Source organism: Lactuca serriola, chromosome 9, assembly GCF_051521515.1.
Source record: "Lactuca serriola cultivar US96UC23 chromosome 9, Lser_US96UC23_V15, whole genome shotgun sequence".
Taxonomy (NCBI): Eukaryota; Viridiplantae; Streptophyta; class Magnoliopsida; order Asterales; family Asteraceae; genus Lactuca; species Lactuca serriola.
In genome coordinates, this window is record NC_136416.1 from 190,374,833 (window position 1) to 190,396,213 (window position 21,381).

At 32.4% G+C, this 21,381-nt stretch overlaps 2 protein-coding genes across 3 annotated transcripts; one reads left to right on the plus strand and one right to left on the minus strand.

Moving 5' to 3' along the window:
• The first annotated feature begins 9,083 nt into the window (after nt 1-9,083).
• LOC145073282 (large ribosomal subunit protein uL30w-like) lies at nt 9,084-11,414 on the plus strand. The gene is made up of 7 exons (XM_079019833.1): nt 9,084-9,218; nt 9,888-10,079; nt 10,167-10,264; nt 10,359-10,416; nt 10,702-10,781; nt 10,852-10,954; nt 11,038-11,414. Exons 2-7 carry the CDS (start codon nt 9,897-9,899, stop codon nt 11,251-11,253), a joined length of 738 nt encoding a protein of 245 aa, XP_078875959.1. The 5' UTR covers nt 9,084-9,218; nt 9,888-9,896; the 3' UTR covers nt 11,254-11,414.
• Nucleotides 11,415-16,445: 5,031 nt separating this feature from the next.
• Nucleotides 16,446-20,930, minus strand: LOC145076758 (uncharacterized). Of its 2 annotated transcripts, XM_079022549.1 has the most exons (10): nt 20,632-20,930; nt 20,469-20,543; nt 20,221-20,362; nt 19,841-20,125; nt 19,608-19,755; nt 18,541-19,530; nt 17,341-17,579; nt 17,165-17,238; nt 16,941-17,001; nt 16,446-16,863 (listed from the first exon to the last, which is right to left on the minus strand). In XM_079022549.1, exons 2-10 carry the CDS (start codon nt 20,522-20,524, stop codon nt 16,810-16,812), a joined length of 2,049 nt encoding a protein of 682 aa, XP_078878675.1. In that variant the 5' UTR covers nt 20,525-20,543; nt 20,632-20,930; the 3' UTR covers nt 16,446-16,809. The 2 variants fall into 2 exon arrangements, with proteins under 2 accessions (XP_078878675.1, XP_078878676.1); XM_079022550.1 differs by lacking the exons at nt 16,446-16,863; nt 16,941-17,001; nt 17,165-17,238 and having other exon boundaries at nt 17,347-17,579; nt 18,570-19,530.
• Between the last annotated feature and the right edge of the window lie 451 nt (nt 20,931-21,381).

Here is a 21,381-nt window from a genome sequence, read left to right on the forward strand (position 1 = left end):
TAACCAACTCATAGTAACAACTCATATCTCTAGGTTTGAAGAATATACGATATTATCGTCTCATGATCACTCGTGATAAAATCCATGAAGTGATTCCAATGAGCGTGGGTTGAATCCAATACTCATAACTTATGAGCACTCATGAGTGTTGTAGCACCACCTTGTCCAACATCTTAGACCTTTACAAGCCCAACCCATGACAATCTTGATTCATATCTACTTCCAACATATGACCGACTGTGGATGGTTTGAATAACTTAGTCATTCGGGAAGAACGACCTAGTTATTCTGGAAGTCAAAACATGCAAAATGAAACACAAGAATAATTGAATCCAATATGGTCTCAGAACTTATGAATATAAATAAAACACCTTTTATTTATCACCATATGATTACACATTATTCATTGCATATTGTTTCAGCTATCAACTTTATTCTTGAATTAAAACAACAGTTGTCCCATGCTCCAAGCATGTACACTATGTTTTCTAAACACTAGTCATGCCATACACCAAGTATGCACACTATGTTTGTTTGTGATCTTTACTTTGTGAAATAGATCGATTGAACATAACTCCAATGATTCTCATTTCATAGTCCAAAATCCCTACCGCAAATGCAAGAATTCCTAATTCATGCCATTTACCGAAATTTGTTAGATTTTAAACTTATATGCATTGATCCTCTTGTAATGATTATGCACAAAGTCACAAAGACTTGACAACAAACATTACAGAGCATTCCAATGGAGATCAACTCCATGGAAGCATCCTTCTTGCATTAAGTTTCCTAATCTTACACAGATTTATTGAATAACTTCCATTTTGACTATCACTTCTGAACAAGAGTTGCCTCTTTTCAGAATACGTCAACATGGTCCTTCCAAAATTAACACTATACTTCCAACTGTCCCTGAGCAACCAATCTTTGGTAAACCTTATATTGTTCTCGACAATTGCTTAATCATTTTAGTAATATCCAGTTCTAGACTTTTCCCTTCTTAATTCCCTGAGCATTTGGAAGAATTTAGAAAGGATAAATATTATAGCACATGCAATCAAACCTGTACCCAAAGCAAATGGGACACGATTCATGATGTTTCACATAAAGACTTGATTCTAGATCAGTCTTTTGCTACAATATTTTTTATTTTCCATGTTCTCAAAAGTTTGACTATGAAGAGGGATGCCGTAATCATAATCGAATTTTGAGAACGCAATATATATGAATTTTCTTAAGTTGAACCAAACCAACATAAAATTCATATATATTCTTGACTAAAGATGATTAAAATCTCAATCTAAGCATTTTAGAATTGAAATGAAGTATAATTTCCTCTCCCTTAATTATAGCAAAACAACTTTTTCAACCCCTGCAACCTCAAGAATTGAAATTTTTGTTTTCTATAATTAACATTGTTGTCTTGAAATACTTATCATAATTATCATGCTCCCACTAACATAATGATTATTAGCATAACACTTATGCTCCCACTAGCCTTGACATATATCCAAAAATTACTGGACTTCTAGAAATCAATACTTTATTGACTTTTTTACCAATGTTCAGATTTCTGATACTAGATTGCTTTGATAAGACTTTATCAAAATCATACACCTCTCCTTAGATAGCTCACATGTGTGTCTAAACAATTTCAGAACTATGAAAAGGGATGTCGTAATCATAGTCTCAATTGTTTAGACCTTTGCTTCATAAGTCCATGTTAGTGTGTCGGTTAACCATGCAGGTTCCACTAACGACTTTGAGAATGCAAAGATTGCTATCTACTTAAAATCTACTTCGTGGAAGTGTTTCCTCACCATCATTTTCATGAATCGGAGAGAAACCTTATGACCCTTAGATTTGATGGTATATGGGTTCTTATCCACGTGAATTTGTCAAAACCACAATCACAGGACTAGGTTAGTGACAAATCCAAACTCATATGGATTGAACTTGTGCAATCTAAACTTCTTGCCACGTGGCAGCACAAGGGCCTGCCACTGTCTCCTTGAAATATAGTTTTTCTTCTTGATTACTTCTTGAAACCCTTTCAAGATCCTTTTAGACTCCCACTGTCTCCTTGACCTATAAGACTTTCTTGCCAAATATTCAAGAGATAGTGTGGACTCTAATCAAAACAAACACTTAACACAATTGGCTTAGTTGGTCTTTGTTTTATCCAAAACATCACAACTTACCAATTTCAAATGTACAAGAGTAGGAAACTTCTACTCTTAAATTTGACAAGTGTTTTAAACCTTCTTTAAGATATTGTACTCAACTTACAGTCTTGGAGTATGACCTTAAGACTAGTTTTGGAATGAAGTATGACTCATCTTCTTAATTTGACCACTTTAACAATTCATATCTCATCTTCTTAGCTATCGGAATGCACTTAAGGAATGAATTGTGATAAGGTCTCTTAATCGTTAAGATGATCATATGACATGATACTAAAGTACTCTCCCATTTTTCAGATTTGAGAAACTTTTATCCTTCTGCCTAATTTGATTCTTCTTATTCGCTCTGCCATACATTGGAACCTTTTCCAATGTCTCAGAATTACACTTAAGCTTGTAAGTGTAACCATAATTATTGAGCTTTAGTAAATTATGACGAATAATCTTATCGATCTTTTGTGGTGGACTTGACCAGTGCACAAGAATGTGTACTCAATCCTTTAGTCCTTCACTTGACTTCACATATACATGTGAACAAGGAACTAGTCTTAATTTTCCAAATATGAAAAATTCTCATTCATCATGCTGTACAACTTGCATGATTCCAAGTTTCGGTCCAATTGAAACTTGGGTGATGAGGATCTTTCTTTATTTGGTAAATTTAGATATTACCACAAATGAAAGAATCAATTTCATATTTCCACTCTTTCTATTAATGGAATCATATAAGCAACAATTTTTTTCCCTCAAATGTCATTGTAAGGATATTTTAAAATAAATAAAATCATCATTTTTCCTTTTATTTTAAAAACTTTGCAGAAAAACTATCCTTACAATGCAAAAGAGCATGAAAACTATGTTGTTATCTGTTCCTAAGCAATATATCATAACTCCTAAGAAGTAGCTCAAGAATCCGATCTTCAAACTATGCGATAGAAATCCATCTACGCGATCCGATTCAACATATTCTTTCTTTAAGTTTCTTCACTTTTCTTTGATTCTTAAAACATCAACATGTGACCCAGTCACATCATGTATCAAGAATCTCAGAATAGAAACTTAGTAGAGTTAGATAGTGGACTTTACTTGAAGTAGAGTCGAACTTATTGACTTTAACATCCTTAGGTAAAATTTGGCAGCTTCACAACTAACGCCCTTTCCTTTGGCAATATAAACATATGGAGCCTTTGGTAATGGTACCGGTACTATCAAAGACTTAGCTTTTCTCTTTACCATTTGGTCAACCGAGTTGACTATGGCCGATCCCTTTCCATTGGGAAGAGAATGCCTTTTCTAGATTTCTGGTGTCATCATTGTCAATGTCCATAAAGTTTTAGGAAGTTGATCTTAGCAAACAGATAAGATTATTAAGGATCTTGTCATAGTCTGTTTCATAGGGGTCCCAAAGGAACTCACTATGTGACTTAGAAAGTGATTGAACATCCAACTTTCTCAAGACTTTGACACCCAGCTCTCCCGGCTTGTCAATATGTGACTTATCTCCAAGATGTGATCACACCTAGACCTTGCCTTGCCAATAGGGCTTGAGTGACATTGAACGTGTGGTTTAGGGAGAATAATTGGAGGAGGTGGAGAAAGTGAAGTTCCAAGAGATTTGGGAAGATCATAGATGTCTGAACTAGACATCTTTTGGGAGATATTCAAGATAGTTGATCTAAAATCCTTAATATAACACCCAATATGAAATATTAAGGCTAGGACCCAACACAATATTTAATAACTCGGAAGAGGAATGCCGTAATCCAAGCTATAAAATATTTGAAGGTAGGTGAATGACGATTCACCAATTTCCACTATGAAAAACAAAATAATTATTAGGTTTTTAATTGGATTTGAAACTCCTAGATCTTTTGAGATTCATTGAACTGTTCAATGGCATGTTTCAATCTCGAGTGTGCCCTTCGGGTTTTGTGACTGGGATGCCGAGGATCACAAAACAAGATGTGAATAACTATGCAAATATACTTGGTACCCTTAATATTTACCCTCAATCGATGTGCTAGTTAACCACGCACGCTCCATCGGTACTATGATAAATATTAAGTTACCCTTTGCCTACCTTGTTAAATACGAGTTAGTGTGCCGGTTAACCACACACGCTCCACTAACCGACTTAAACAAAGTGCAAAGTGTAATTTCATGGATTAGCACCTTATTTACATTTTCCTAAAGTAACTAAGATTGAGAATTATAAAAAAACATTTAGTTACTTTATATTTATCATTAATACTTTTAATGAAGGGAGAATTATAGTCCTTGTCCTACCCGTTCGGCTAACGACCCTCCATGGGTAAAGGAAGCGGTGGGTGAGAGTGGACACCCATTAAACTGCCATTTTATAGGCAGTAACCTTATATCCCCTTATAGACCGACTTCGTGAATGAGGCCTACTAACGGTAAGACTGACTTGCTCTTATACATATATAAATATTATTAACTTATAATATTATAAAGTATAAGGGTTGAATTTTAACTCTTTAAAATTCTGAGGGCTTAACTTGGAATTAAAGTATTCATAAAAGAAAACTTTTTAAATTCCAAAACTTGAGGGCAAGTTTTGGAACTATTCAAAACTCTTGGATTTTCATAACTTATGAGTTTTAATTAAAGATTTAAAACTTTTAATGAAGAGACTCTTGGACATCCATAACTTGAGGATAAGTAATGGAGCCATAAAAACTATTTATAAGGAAAGACTCTTCATTTTTTTAACCTAATGCATTTTTATGAGTTTTTAAGATTCATAAATGTGACTTTTCATATAACTTGAGTACAAATTACAAAAACACATTTTATGAACAACTTTTAGATTAATTTGGATTGAAAACTACTAACACATATTTTTCATTAATCTAAAAAATAACTCATAAAACAAGGTAACACAAAAAAACAAAGTTTTGGATTCCATAACTTATGGATTTTAATGTTTCTTTTATGATGAAACTTTTCATGTTCCATAACTTAAGAACAAATTATGGAATTCTTTAAAACATTAAGACGAAGTTTTGTAACTCCATAAAAAACTTTGAATCAATTTTTAAATTTTTTTTTTCATATCCATAACTTATGGAGGTTTCAAAAACTCTTTAGATCAAACTTTTAAAACTAATAAAATAATCATATAATTTTATCTTTTACTAAATTTGACCTAATTCAACTCATATAGCAAATGATTCAAATTTTACAAATAATTAGTTTTTCACAAAAACAAGTAATTATCTTAAAATTTGACAAACGTCATGTTTTTTTTCCTTTTTTTTCAACTTTGAAAATAAAACATTTGCATTAATATAACAGAAAACAACCCATGGCTCTGATACCACTGTTGGGTTTTGAACATTCTAACACTCCTAAGTGTACATGTAACCCTAAATACCTTAGATCTATGTTTTCTCTATTATACATGCAAATATGAATGTTCCAAGGTATTACCCTAACTAGCATACAATCTATTGATACTTGAATAATAAACTAGATAGAAATAGATACCTGTTGAGGTAGCTTAACTCCATGAAGCTCGAGAGCCTAGTGCCCCAAGTGTGACACCTCAAATGGTTCACACAACATCATCAACACTTGGAATAAGCATGAAAAGAAGACACTTCATGCTTAAATTGGCTAGCCCTCATATAAGTATCACTAGTGCCAATTTCTTGAGCTAAAGGGGTCTTTATATAGTGTGGCTACTAGGGTTACACCATGTAACTCATGACTTTACCTATTCCTTATGCTCCATGGGTTTTAACCTCCATGGAGTATCCATGGGTCACCACATGGGTTAAACCCAACATAAGGAATCTTGAATCATAAGCCCACATATATAAGAATTAACTATTTTCACAATCAATCCCCATATATTTATTAGTCTCTTTTGATCACTAAATTAAGTCCAAATTAATTCTTGATCAATACTAATTAAATAACATGATTTCATATTAATATATTAGAACTTATAATATATTAATATGTCACAAATGTCCTCTAATCACAAACGGTCTATCCAAATGTTCTGATGCCATGTAACCCAAATGGACCATGCCGAGTCGGGTCAAGTACATACCAATTATAGTTATGGACTTAGACACTAATCCAACACGTACCGCTCCTCATCCTTATGATCTTGTTTTGGGAGACTCTGATGGATATTGATAAAATGTTTTGTAAACTGTTACTATCTGGTTTTATTTATGCTTGAAAAGTTTAAATTTGGCGTAAAAATTTATGGGTGTTACAAACATACAGGAGATCATAGATGAAGAGTCCTCAGTCTATCCTACATGACCATATACAGTCCCTATGACATCCCTATACTAAAAGATAACCAAAACTAGTGAGCCGACATTGGTGCCTTCGACCCACGAGTACAATGAGGTCAAATTCTCCTCTTGGTCTGAAAAATATCTCTAAATAAGACACAACTCCAAATGTCAGCTCAATTGATCACCTATTAATCAAATAATGACCAATCTTAATTACCACTCTAAATACCCAAAATATCCTTAGGTCAAACTTGGTCAAAGTAAAAGGCTTACATCAGCTGGACATGCCACCATGTCGTGGCCTCATATTCCCACGTCGTGGGCGCTTCACGACCAAATAGTCGAGTTTACTCAATCGCCATGTCATGGCATCCAAATTCACGTCGTGGGAACTAGGTTCCAACAGCTTAACAAATATAGCCCTTAATTTGTTAAGCCCTTTCCTTCCGATCTTCCAAAATCTTTACTAAGGTCTAAAATACTCCCACGATCATTGCTTTTTCAAACATACATGACGAAAACAAGTCTAGATTCCAACTTAGATCAAAATGAAGCAATGTCACTAATAATCTCATGGATGGAACTCAAAATAACACTAAACTCTAGATCTGAAACCTATGATAGCAAGGGGACCTTAATAATCCATAAAGTTGTCAACTTTATGAAATCCATGCATTCTAGTCAACCCAAACATGAAGAAATAAGAACAAAAACCTAGATTTAGAATGCTTGAAAGAGAAAGGTAGAAGCTTGACATCTTACAAAGGTCTAGCAACAACACAAGATGATGGCAAAAAGCTTGCTTGCTCCGAACAATACACCAATAGAGTGTTCTTCTTCGAGAAACAGCTAAAAACCACCCACAAAGGCCCAAATGAGCTCAAAAGCTTCAAAGAAGATTAGGGTTGTGAACTCAGAGGTTTAACAGTGATGGAGGCTGAGGGTGGGTAACCTTAGCCTCCCTCTTTCATTTAAATACCCGAGAAATTAGGGTTTAACGTTTCAGCCGCTCGCTACGTTGTGGCTAACAATGCCACGTCATAGGGGCTCATTAAAGTCCCGTTAACATTCTAGCATGGCCCCGTCATGGTGAGCCTTCACCATGACACGGTCAACCAAAACTCAAGAATTGTTTATAAAAATTTTACCTTAGAGAAACCCGGATGTTACAATAAAGTACCTCGGGACCCAGATGTTACAATTATACATTGGAGAGGGACCAAAAACAATCATAAAAACCTATAGTAAGAAACATTACTCCAAATGGATTCCTTATTAGACGTAATCCAAAAACATCACCTCAACATGGGACAAAAGTGTATCCTACACTATATAGAAATTATTTTGACAAAAATATAGAATTTTGACCTCCATGCACCATCAAAATTTCTTACATTTAGTGCAAAAACATTGAAGAAGCTTCATACTCGATACTAACATAAGTTTCATTTCCAAAAACAGAAGGCTAACAGTTAAGCGAGTAATACTTTTTTTAAAAAAAAAACTGTGTTATAATATTATATACCAAATAAAATAGAACGGATGGTAGATGTTGATCTACTTACTTGTTAATGACACATCAGACTCGTCTTCACTTGCAATTTCCATTTGAGGAGACAAAGACCAACAACTCTGCAATCTACTTTCAGACCCATGTTTAGAGATGTACACAACATCCTCACCCTACAAATGAAGAACTACATAAGTATATTACAGTTTAAGAAGAAAATATCTAATAGTCTTGATTCCAAACATGTTGGATATACTTATTCAACCTATCAATAAAATATTTGTACATGTGGTATTGACCTTGAACTTTCATCTGCAAAGTGAAAATCTTGTTAGTATATAAGTGTCAAATGGAAACCTTAGCTGAAACTATGTTATCGTTACCTTAATTTTGTTTACAAATAGAACAAATTCTTCAATATATAAAGGCCTCTTGACATGATGTTTTTCATCATTTAGTGAGAGCACGGACTAAAGTCCCTTTGGAAGAAAGAGATTGAAACCCAATATTGAAGAGATTGATTAGAAAGGGACTCACATATCCATTGGGTTGATTGACGCCAATATTTCGCTTAGGAAGGAACTGGAAGGTCAATTGACACGAATATTTCCGTGACCTAGACGGACCGGGTCCAGAAGACGATTTTTTCAATTGAGACACACGACGCCGACTGCTAGGGCACGAAAAAAAGACAAATTTATGAGGCGGCGACCGACTAGTAAACATTTGAGAGTTATGGAGGATTGAGGCAGTGGTTTGGAGAATGTATGGAGTGGTGGAAGGAACTGAAAAGTTATTTGATAGAAGAAGGGTATAATCGATCGGTGAAGGGACTAAATTTGGCAAACCCTCGAAATAGTGTGACCAAAATCTAAACAACACATATTGAACTATTCATAAGGGCTGGTCACTTTATTTATATTAATAATAATAATAATATTGATGAATTTTTTTTTATGTATTTATATTGTTGATTTCACCTTTTAGAAACAAATGACACTATCCAGTCTACTATATAAAAAAGCCCGTTGGATTTCAACTTAAGCCCACAAACTTAGCCGGATTGACGATTGTTGAATTTTCATTGCTCCATAAGTCCAGATCCGGGCTGTTGGATGGGCTTCGTTGTAAAACACTAAACTAACCCCACAAAACCCTAATCTTCATTGCGCCTTTAAGAAGAACTTGCCATAGAAAACAGACACCCCCTTACTCGCCTGCTCGCTGCTTTCAGACTTCCAGTTGGTAAGCTTCTTCAGATCCTACATTCATATGATCCGTATGCTTGCTAGGTCTTTTCTTCAATGACCGTATCTGTGATTCTTACACGTTTGATTACCAGAATCATTATCTATGGATAAGTATAACGGTATTGCGTGTGTTAGTCTCGCATTTTGTTGTTTGTATTAGTTTTGAGATGTGATTTGTTCGATTTAGGTATTTTGTTTGCTTAGATTTGTTACTGTAATCCTCTATCGGAAATTGTTGTTTTTGGCCTCGAAAGTCGAATGTTTTTTTTTTCTTTGCTTGTAATCAGGTGACTTGAACATAGCTATTGAAATTTCTCTTAGATTTGGTATCCTCCTCAATGAGTTTATGATAAGACAGCCATTTTACGAGAATCATGATTTTGATTCATGCTTTGAAGTTATTGTTCCTACATCTCAGGTTACGTGAATTATGATTTATGAACAATTGCCCCCATTTATACTCACTTTAAATTCAGATGTAGCTGTTATATCTTCGATTTCGGTATTACGAATGCTTAAATTTTTCACTGTAATGTTGTTCTTAAGTCGAAAAATCTTTTGCTACCTTATTTAATATCTTGTAGCCTGTGGTTTTGTTTGATTTCAATGCTTTAAAATTATAATCTGTTATCTGTTTAATTTATTGTGAAATGTATTCATGTAGTCTGAAGAAATGGCTGAAGTTGCTAAGGCAGGACAATTGGTTCCTGAATCTGTATTGAAGAAGCAGAAGAGAAATGAGGAATGGGCTGTGGCTAAAAACCAAGAAGCTGAAGCCTTGAAGAAGAAGAATGCTGCCAACAGGAAGTTGATATTCAACAGGGCCAAGAAATACAGTGAGGAGTATGAAGCTCAGGTATATACATGATCATATAATTTATATCCCATTCTTATTTAATATCTTTGAATCTTAAACTAATATATCTATTTTTATAAATTTCAGCAAAAGGAATTGATTCAGCTGAAACGTGAGGCACGATTGAAGGGTGGATTTTATGTGAATCCTGAAGCCAAGATGCTGTTCATCATTAGGATTCGTGGGTATGCATTATTACAAACTGTAAATGACTAAATTCTGCTAATATTAACAACACCTGATTCTTTATTTAAAATTCCATCTTTTCTAAACATTCAGTATCAATGCCATGGACCCGAAATCCAAGAAGATTTTGCAGCTCTTGCGTTTGAGACAGGTGATGTTTGTTCCATTATTCTTACTTCTTAAATTAAATTTCACTTTTGGTCCCTGAAATTTTGAAGTTTGATCCACATAAGTTTTGTCTTGCAATTCTGGTCCTTATTTAACCTTCTTGTAACTTTTTTAGTCCCTGTTTCATGGCACCAAAAATGTAAATGAACCAAATTTTTAAGAAACTTTTCGGGACCATAACTGAAAAATCAGCAATGTTCGGGGACTAAAATGTAATTTTTCTGTTCATATTATGGAATGTTAATCAGCAATCGTTGTTATCTTACAGATATTCAATGGTGTGTTCTTGAAAGTCAACAAGGCAACACTGAATATGCTACACAGGGTGGAACCATATGTTACATACGGGTATTGATCGAGTTTTCATTTTACAAAAAGCTTTGTATTTTTGTATTTTTAATTTAATTTTTATTTCCAGATACCCGAATTTGAAGAGTGTGAAGGAGTTGATATACAAGAGAGGGTATGGGAAGCTAAACAAGCAGAGGATTCCATTGACAGATAACTCTATTGTGGAACAGGTAACACTTAATTTTTTTTTATTTAAATATTTATTAATGAAAATGGTTTATGATATAATTTGTGTGGTGATAATTAAATATAGGGTCTTGGGAAACATGGGATTATTTGTGTTGAGGATTTGATTCATGAGATTCTTACTGCTGGGCCCCACTTTAAGGAAGCCAACAACTTTTTATGGCCATTTAAGTTGAAGGCTCCATTGGGAGGGATGAAGAAGAAGAGGAATCATTATGTTGAAGGAGGTGATGCTGGTAATCGTGAAGATTTCATTAATGAGCTCATCAGGCGTATGAATTAGAAAAAAAAAACAGATTTTGGGATTTTCCAATTAGTTTGTGTACTTGGTATTTTTCTTGATTATTGAGAGTTAAGAAGACACTTTTTTGAACAAAAATGGATGTAACTTTGTTGAGAAGATTTTGGATTTTGTCATCAAATCATTTGCTATATTGTTAGGCATGATCTTGTGTTGGTTTTGTATGTTCATTTTTTTAGGCTAAAATGGCGCGTTTTTGGTGAAGAATTGAATGTTAATATCTTTACTATATATTATTATTAAGTATATTAGACAATTCTTGAATTTTAAGAGGTATAAGATATAGTTGATGTTCAAATAAGTGAAGATTTCAACATTCGATTTTTGGTTAGTATTACTTGTTTGTCTATGCATCACTAATTCTTACTAAAATTGGATACAATGTTGAGTGTTATTACTATAGCCTTAAATGCATATTAACCAAAACTAATAAACATGTGAATATCTTAATTTAATGTGAAGTGGAAACGTATATTGGATGCTAATCTCATATTATTAGCCTTATAAATCTAAATGGAAAGCATGATTTTTGCCAAACAAAAAAAAATTAAATATGTTTGCAAGATGTTTATCACATGCATAAAACTAATGTTATAAAACAATTTTTTTGTTATTTTTTGTTTAAAAAAAAGACACCGATCTGTAATTTTTTTTGTTTGAATTAATTAAAGAATCAGAAAAACAATAGCTTGCAAAAAAAAACTTTGGGAAAGCTAATCTTTTTGTTGATGCCAAAAATTAAGGTTTGTAATATTTTTTTGTTACGTGTTGCGTTGCACAAGAATTGGTAAATTGAATTTACTGTGTATTAGCAAATATTGGGAGGGCTAATCATCCCAATGAATTGTTAATTACTAAATTAAAAATTAAACCTCCAGTTAAGACGTCATTTATAAAAGTTGATAAATGTAACTATATTAAAATTAGGAAGCAATTAAGTTTTCATGTCAATATTCCTTGAAATAATATTAATTAAATTTTTATTGATCAATATTACTTGAAATAATATTGTTGATGGGAAAGAGAATGTTGAATACCATGTGCAATTGATTTTTTTTTCTCTAAGTTCTTTGATAAGAAACAATGATTAATCTTTTTGTCCAAAACATTATCTTAAATGTATATTAGTACAAGAAATATTATATTTTTTCATTTTTCTATTTTATGATTATACAGTTTTACTAAAATGATATTTTCTTTCCCATTTCCCACCTCTCACTATTATATCTCTTAGGTTAGAGGGAGTAATGGTGAGGCTAGCATGATGTTACATAGAATTTTTGAAGCCATGTAACATTTTCCACAAAAATATGTTTGCCTTGTAAAAGTTGGGGATTGACAATGATGTCATTTAAATAAGTTTGATTTAAAAAAAACAAACAAATTAGTGTCAACCGGTCACAAACCACCGTTCCCTTGTCTCTCCTTTCTCTTTTGGCTAGCAAGGCTTGTTTGGCGAGGTTCTTGTCAGGAGACAAGGGTAGTGTTTGGCATTCTTGGCAAGGCTTGGCACTTACCACTCCTTTTTGTACATTCTAATTGTAGTAACTGCATATGTTTCTTTCTAAACTTTGTTCTTTTTCATTCAAACTTTCAGTTCATATTCATTAACCGATTTAAAATTACCATGTTGTAACTCTCTCATTCCTCTCTTTGTTCATATGACACTTTCCAAAACATTATGTATTCTTTAAATTGTATGTCATCTTTTTGAAATAATTTTTTTTTTCCAAAAAAAGACTTTGTTCAAATAAAATTATTTGTCGCTGTCAGAACGAAACAATTTATCACCTCTTATTTAGGGTAACTGAGAACCTGATCAAATACCACTAATCGGTTCCAGTTCGATTTTTAGCTTAAAAGGTTCATCCTTAACTTATATATCCATGCCATCATTGCATTGCCCGAGTACTACCATATTGTGTAAAAAAATATTCACCAAACACCTACTCAAACTTTAAACGTTGAAACGAATATTCGTCCAAATAAAAATAAGAGTCGTTTGAAAATTATTTGCTTAAAACAAAATAAAATCTTTCTATCCTTGGAAATTAATGGATCTGAATCAGGTTATATTATTTCATGAGCAATATTATCCACAAAAAATGAGAATGTCGATGAGATTAATGATTATTTGATCGACCGATTCCATAAAGAATACATAATTTACTATAGTTTTGATGAAGTCAATAGACGATATAAATAACTTCTATCATGTGTAATTCTTGAACACATTCACTGTTAGTGGTTTACCCCTTATTACCTATGTTTAAAAGTTCGATGTCGATAATACTATTATGGCATCTTGATCCATGAAATGGATTGTGCAATAGCAATCGGTTGATATGTAAAAGTTTTCAGTTTAATGTCATTAATGCCGAAATAGTTGTTGGTCAACATGATAGAAAAAGGTTATTTTTGCCATGGATTTATCTATGTTCGTTTAAAGATGACATGTTCCGATTCAAGCTAAAGAGAATAATGTCCAATTCGATTATGTTTCACGAATAAAGCTCAGGACAACAATTCCAAATGTAGGTATATATCTTCGAGAATCTATTTATCGCATGACCAACTTTATGTGGCATTGTCCAAATGGATATCATGTGTCAATACAAAAGTATTAGTGAAGTGGGACGAACAATTCAAAGACAGTGAAGTCTATACATTAAATGTTGTGTATAAAGAAGTATTTGACGATTAATAATGTACAATCAATTATCTGTTGTACACATTTGTAAACAACCATATCTCTTCATTTTTTATTCTAATTAATTTTGTATTTGCTAGAATGACTCTGACTGATTATTATTTAGATGTAGTAAATTATTTCCACAAAATAACTAAACAACTCTAGAAACTAATTTTTGAAAGATATTAATCGTACCCGTCGCTTGGCGCGGGTAAACGGTTAGTTCAAGATTAAAGCTAATCCACTGAATTTTAAGTAGTTTTTAGAGTTTAATGGATTGTCAAATCATCATTTTATTTTTTATTCAACTATACTCTTTAATATTTATATTTTATTAAACCCTATAAAATTTAATGGATTTTTATATTTGGTTTGAAATTTAATTGTTGATTTTATTTTTTATGCAACTATACTCTTTAATATTTATATTTTATTAAACCCTATAAAATTTAATGGATTTTTATATTTGATTTGAAATTTAATTGAAAAAGAAAAGATGAAATCCATTGAATCACTTTATGATTACGTAAATCTCTTATTTAATTTTCATCAATGTCATCATTCATACTTCATTAAATTTCTATTTAGTTAAATTTTTATTCAATCATTATCATCACTCCATTAAATTTCTATTTAGCTAAACTTCTATTCAATCGTAGTCATCATCTATTCAATATTTATTAAAACCCCCTTCTTAAAAAAAACATTTACTAAACCCCTATTATGGATGTTCTAATGTGTTAAGAAATAGCATGTGGATTTCAAAGTGAATAGTTAAAAAGCCTATTCAAGTAAAAAGCTTGTTTTTAACTTATTTGTGGCATATGATGGATTTCTTCGAGCTACTAGAAGCATGTTGCTTTACCTTACTACGACTTAGGCTAATTCACTTGATGCTTCTTTTACAACTCAAGAAATTCTAGATGTGGTCGTATGGGGTGAAAAGACACAAGGGTTTGATGAGTTTTCCACTAATTTTGTTAAAAGATACAAGTCCTTACTTGAGAAAGATGCGGTAGATTTTGTAATGCAGTTTCAAGACTCAAACCACACCCCGGGTGTTTGTAATGCATCATTTGTTACTTAAATTCCTATATCGTCGAATCCTTAGTTTGTCATTGTTAAAGTTTTAGGCTTATTAGCTTTTTGTATTTCATATAAAGTTTAGATTTTTTATCTAAGATTCTTGAAAGGCCTCTAATGGTAAATGAAATAGCTTAAATAAGAGGAAAATCTCATGCTTTTCAAGGTTGACTTTGAAAAATATATTATTCAGTTAGTTGGAAATAACCGTATCACAATATGGGGGATTTTAGGAGTTTCCTCAAAAATGAAGGAATTTGCATAAAAGCGTGCCTCTTGTCTTCTCACACTTAGGTTCTTGTGGATAGTATCCCACTAGCCCGGCCTATGAGTTCAATTTAAAAAGGGTTTAAATGCAAGACAATTCTCTCTCACCTTTCCTTTTGATTTTGTTGATGGAAGATATCCTTACAAATGGTCATTCGTGTAGAGTTTAGGTTCCTAATAATAGTATTTTGATCTATCATTTCTTTTATGCGAATGATGTTATTTTTATAAGGATATTGGTCGTATGATAATGTGATAAACATTGTTCGCGTCTTGTCTTGGTTTTTTAACCTTCACAAGTTGAACCTTTACGGAATTGGTGTTGATTGGATAGGAGTTGAAACTTTGACACATCCAAAATATGCATTTTTATAGAGTTGTAGGTGAAAGTGGTCTAGAGTGTTTGGAAGTTGTATGTATGACTACCCTTTAGGTGTAGATATGTAGAAATTTGGTCTTGTTTGAGCCCTAAAAGCAAATGATGTATGCATTTTTATAGGATTGTCAAGCATTTGTTTAAATGAATGTTTATCAAAACGTTAAAATCAAAGTTAATCGGGTTGAATGGTTGCAAAACCTAATGATGGATTTAAATTCTTTGTAAATGTTTTTCTTTTCACGTGTCTCCATAGTTTTTTTTTATATATAATTCAGTTTAATAAAATTTTGTTTTATGTAAAAGCAACCATAATAATTAATCATTGCTAAAACTTATTTATTATGTCAAATAAATAAAATAGAGTATCTTAAAAAACAATCTCCAATGCATAAGTCAAAAGTTATTGTTGAAAGCATTATTAATAATTAAACAATAAAGTTATAAATATACAATATCATGCCGGTGGAATTCCACAACAAAGGTTTATGATTCAAACTTTAACACATCTACAATATTGCTAGTGTTTTATAATTGACCTCTTATATGGACCCTAAGACAGGTTGGCATCTCCCACTCAGATGGTACGGGTTGCCATTTTTTTTACATTATCATTAAGGAGGATAAACAGAACATGCTAATAAGATTATGGCATAGAAAGTAATACTACAATACATGTTTACATGATTGATTAGTTATAAGTAAACGGAATAATAAAGAATATTAATGCACTCAAATGGTATTGAAGAAGCTCTAATTGTGAAATTCAAAGCTAAAGAAATCGCTAAAGAATATCTACCACAGAATCCATCAGTTGATTTATGAGCGTGTTACAATAATATATCTTACATGACTTTACACTAGGAAGAAAAATGGCTCATATATGTCTTGTTTACGTATTTATCTTTCTATTAATTTCTATCTCAGTATTATAAAATAAGTCAAGTTTATACTGATACATCGTGAAGTGACCTAACATTATATTTACATCTTCCTATAAAATAAAAAAGAATACACAGTATATACAAATTCAACCATTATATATACATCTCCCTATCATTAAATCTTCTTCTATAACAACAAAATATACAATTCTTGATAAACCTATAATAAGCTTTTGTCAACTCTGTTTCGTGCTTTTATTAGGTAACATCCTTCGTTCCCTCGATTCCGGCTGTAAACAAAATAAAAAAAAATCATAAAAAAACATTTTCAAAACTCCAATAAATATAAATTGTTAGAATTCAAGACCTCTGATCTTTGCATAGGCTGATAAAGTCTTCGTATAAACTCCCGTAAATGGTTGTATATACTGCAGATTCAAACAATTTCAAAGCATTTCAATCAAGCTCCTATTATTTGGTACTTTTTTCGAAAGGAATAAAAGGGGATAAAACCTAAGGGCTTTTAATTTTAACAAAACTAAACTTCTTATTATTAATAATGTATTAATTTTTTTTTTCTCTAAATCTAACCTTAATCTGTGTCTATTGCAAGCTGCAAAGAACGCAGCAACACCATATAAAATGCTCTTTATAGCACGAAAAACCTACAACAAGAACGATAATTCCATGAGTAAAAAAACCTTATTAGTATATTCTATAAACAAAAATAAGTAAAACACAAAGTAAAAGATTTAAAAAAAAAACACCTGAGAAAAAAGGTCGTTCCAGAGGGTGCGCCACATGGAAACCTCATAAGTTTTCACAGTTGCTTCAGCAGTTGAAGCAACTTTTACAAAACTGCTTACAAACAGCCATATACCTCCAACAAAATTATACATGTATTTATATATAAATCCCAAAAAGTTGGATAATTTCAGAATGAGGTGTATTGGTGCATAGATTGCTCCCCAAAGGCACAAGAATATTGGGGACATAACAGTTGTTGCTGCAAAAATTAAAATATTAGCAACATCACTCAAACCATGGTGTTAGTTTAATAAAGATGCAATGGAAAATTACAAAAGAAAAAAATATATATTTTTTCGGCAGTTTTGCGGTTTAACTAATTATAATTTGTTTTTTCCAATCAAACCATTAAAAATTAAGACATTTTATTTTCCAAATTAACCATATTTATATGTTATATAGGTTTTACAAGTAATTGTTAGGGTCAGGTCATTTTTGGTCGCTTAACTTTTGGTTTTGTACTCATTTGATCACTTAACTCTTTTTAAGTTTTAAAAGGTTATTAAACTTTTAACTTTGTGTTCATTTAGTCGCTTAACTTTTGGTTTGGTCACTTAACTTTTATATTTGTTCTCATTTAGTCACCTAACTTTTAAAATTGTGCTCATTTAGTCACTAAACTTTTGAAAAAATTTAAAAGTTTAGTGACTAAATGAGCACAATTTTAAAAGTTAGGTGACTAAATGTGACCAAACCAAAAGTTAAGTGACTAAATGAACACAAAGCCAAAATTTTGATGACCTTTCAAAACTTAAAAAGAGTTAAGTGACCAAATGAGCACAAAACCGAAAGTTAAGTGACAAAAAATGACTTAAACCCTAATTGTTATATAAGGTTTCATTTATACTTTTCATAATTAATCATTTTGACATGTTATATCATGTTAAAATGATTAAACTGGAAAAAAAAACTTTTGAATTTTTATGATTTAGTTGGAAAGAATTTTACAATCACAAAAATTATCACTATATGATATGACATTTAACAAATTGACCGCTATTTCTATCGGTAGCACAAAATGACCCAAAATTATGCTACTGGTTGATCAATTTGTTACATGTCACATCATATAATAAATATAAATGATTAAAGTGCAAAATTACCCAACACATAATGTTTTTTTCTATAATTTCCCAAAATGTAATAAAAAAGTACGTTACCAAAATTGGAAACAACGGACGAGATGTACCAAATCGGAAGCAAAAGAACATCAACAAGACTGTCAACTAGATTCCAAGAAGTTTCTAGAAGAATCCCAACAATTGAAAACAACCCATCACCAAATTCAATAACAACGTTCCACAACGGCGACAAAACATCCAAAATCAAAAGAACCGGTGCAACCAACGGTTGCGTAAGAACCGAAACAAGTGACCGAATCGTCCTCGTCACCATCAAAAACCACATGATAGCTTTCTCCGCATTATGCAAAAACAACATCGTACCCAAATACTTAATCCTAGACACCATCTCCCATGTTTCAATCCAATCAAACAAAGGTCCAAACAAACGTGAAGCCGTTGCTTTAAGAAGTGGTACGTTTTTGTACAAGTCATAGAAGCCAATTACAACCGTTACAAACGAAATCGCAACATACAACGCACGTGCTAAAGGACACATCCATGGTCGATATAGATGACAAAATACAGGGTAAGATTGGAAAAAAATAACCCAAGATGGAAGTCCGGCTTCTAACAATGTAAGTAATCTTAAATCCGACATTATTATTTTTCGTAATTCAAATGGAAGGTGAAGATCATTAAAACGGAATAATAATAGTACGTCTATGTATTGATCAGGGTCTGTTGATTCTACACATTCGCTTGGAGATGGAGAGGGTATCTGACAGCTGGTAGTGTCAGTGTCATTATCATTGTCATTGTTATTGTCATTGTTATTGTCGGTATCAGTAAGGGGTGTATTTGAAATATTTGTTTGGTCTTCTATTTCGGGATATGGGGTTTTTTCGTCGTTATTGATATTTGGAGGGGGTGTGTTTGAAATATTTGTTTGATCTTCTAATTTTTCTGAGTGATTTGGACTACATGGATTATCATCTTCTGATAATACTTCGATTTTTGAGATGTTTTCGTCATCACTTGAACTACATGTGCTAGGGGTATCGGTACCCGCATCATGAAATGCTTCTCCTGGAAATAAATATGTTTGTGTAAGGGTAAAATGGTCATTTCATAAGATGAGATGTATTTGAATTGTGAATGTTTACCTATCATAGAATTGAGATGTTGTTCCAAGAGAAGACGTTCAAATGGAGTCCCCGGAAGCCATAAAGTTATGCATTTAGCAGCTTGAGCTATACTATCGAATTCCCATCTTCTCATGGATTTAGCCTCTAAAGCAAGACACGTATCAGTCTGCTCATATTGCATAAACACACTTAAAAACATTTGTCCACCATTAATAAAAAATGAAAAATACAGAAATAGGTAAAGAAAATACCTGCAATTCATTTAAATAATTGACACCACGAATATCTTTCCACACAACTTCAAAAACAATAAATCCATAAAGGGTTCTATGCAATTTGCTGTTTTCAACTAAGGAACTCCTGAGTTTCTTTACAGGTAGCAACACCCTCTTTTTTGAAAGTGTTGACATTGACAACCATCTTTTCAACTTTTGAGCTCGGTTTGATGGTGTTGAACAATAGTTGAGATCATTGAACACTGGATCATCTTTATTATCCTTTCGACCTTTTGTAATTGCAAAAGGGGACATTCTGGACTGAATATGTAATCAAAAGAAAGAATCTTGAATCATTAAGTAGTGAAAATTTACTTAATAGTTAAATAGCTAATTCGATTAAGAGAATTGTTAACCTTTGTAACCATTAATTGCCATATCTGTGCAGGACCAGAGACTAAATCTTCCAGCCATGGTCGATTGTCCACCAGTATGTAAAATGTCTTGCTTTCAGGCGCCAAGAAAAGGGTAAGATCAGAAAGATATGATTGCAAATCCCTAAAAGCAAACAATGATATGATAATTAGAATCGTAAATTACCAGATCAAAACCCTAACAGAAAAGTATGAAATCAAGTATAGGTCGAATTGAGAATGTTGATTACCCAATTTGAAAACTATTTAAAGGAAAAAAGTATCCAACATTTTTGCATCTCCCCATGTAAACCACGGTTTAACCCCTGCAAACAAGAAACAAAATTGAATAAAGAACCTGATCGAGTATATGAACAAATTCGAAGAAGAATGACGAAAAGGTGATAAACGTACAATTACAGAGACGTAATGCACGCACATATTGATTGAAAAATCGTGAAGGGAATTGAGTTATTAATCGAATAACTATGTCATTGCGCGGAATCGGAAGAACAAACGAAATAAACACCATCGAACATGGTAACAAAAAGAAGGATCAGGCTACACATATCGAAGCAGCCATTGAAAGCATGAATGATATGAAACTATGCGATTCAAATTCAATAATTCATCATGTTCCTTCGTGAATGGATGAATAAAGAACGGTAACTTCGTTTTTCCTCTCTCTCTCTCTCTCTCTCTTTCACATGTATGTGTGTGTTTCTCTCTCTAAATATGAAAGGAAAAGGGGAAGAATTGGAATACACGTGGTTTTTGTGCACGTGGAACACATGTTGAATAACCCTTTGTCTTCAAGTATTAACAAAATATGCAACTTATTTTCATGAGTTATTGACTTATGGATGCATATTTTATGCGACAACGAACCTAAAGATCAACATGGTTGGCTAAAAAGTAAAAAACTCCAGTAAGTAATCTTATGTGTTTTAAATTAAAAAATATAATAAATGGATCGATGAATAATCAAACATCTCCTATTTATAGAAAAAACATATCAATATGTATAGTCTTTTACTATTAGATAGAAACTTCCCGACAAAAGGTGGAGGTATTTTAACAAGAAAACATTGATCCTATTTGCAAATGGGTCCAAGACTTTGCATGTGGATCGGGCTAATGTTGATTTGGAAAGTATATTTTCAT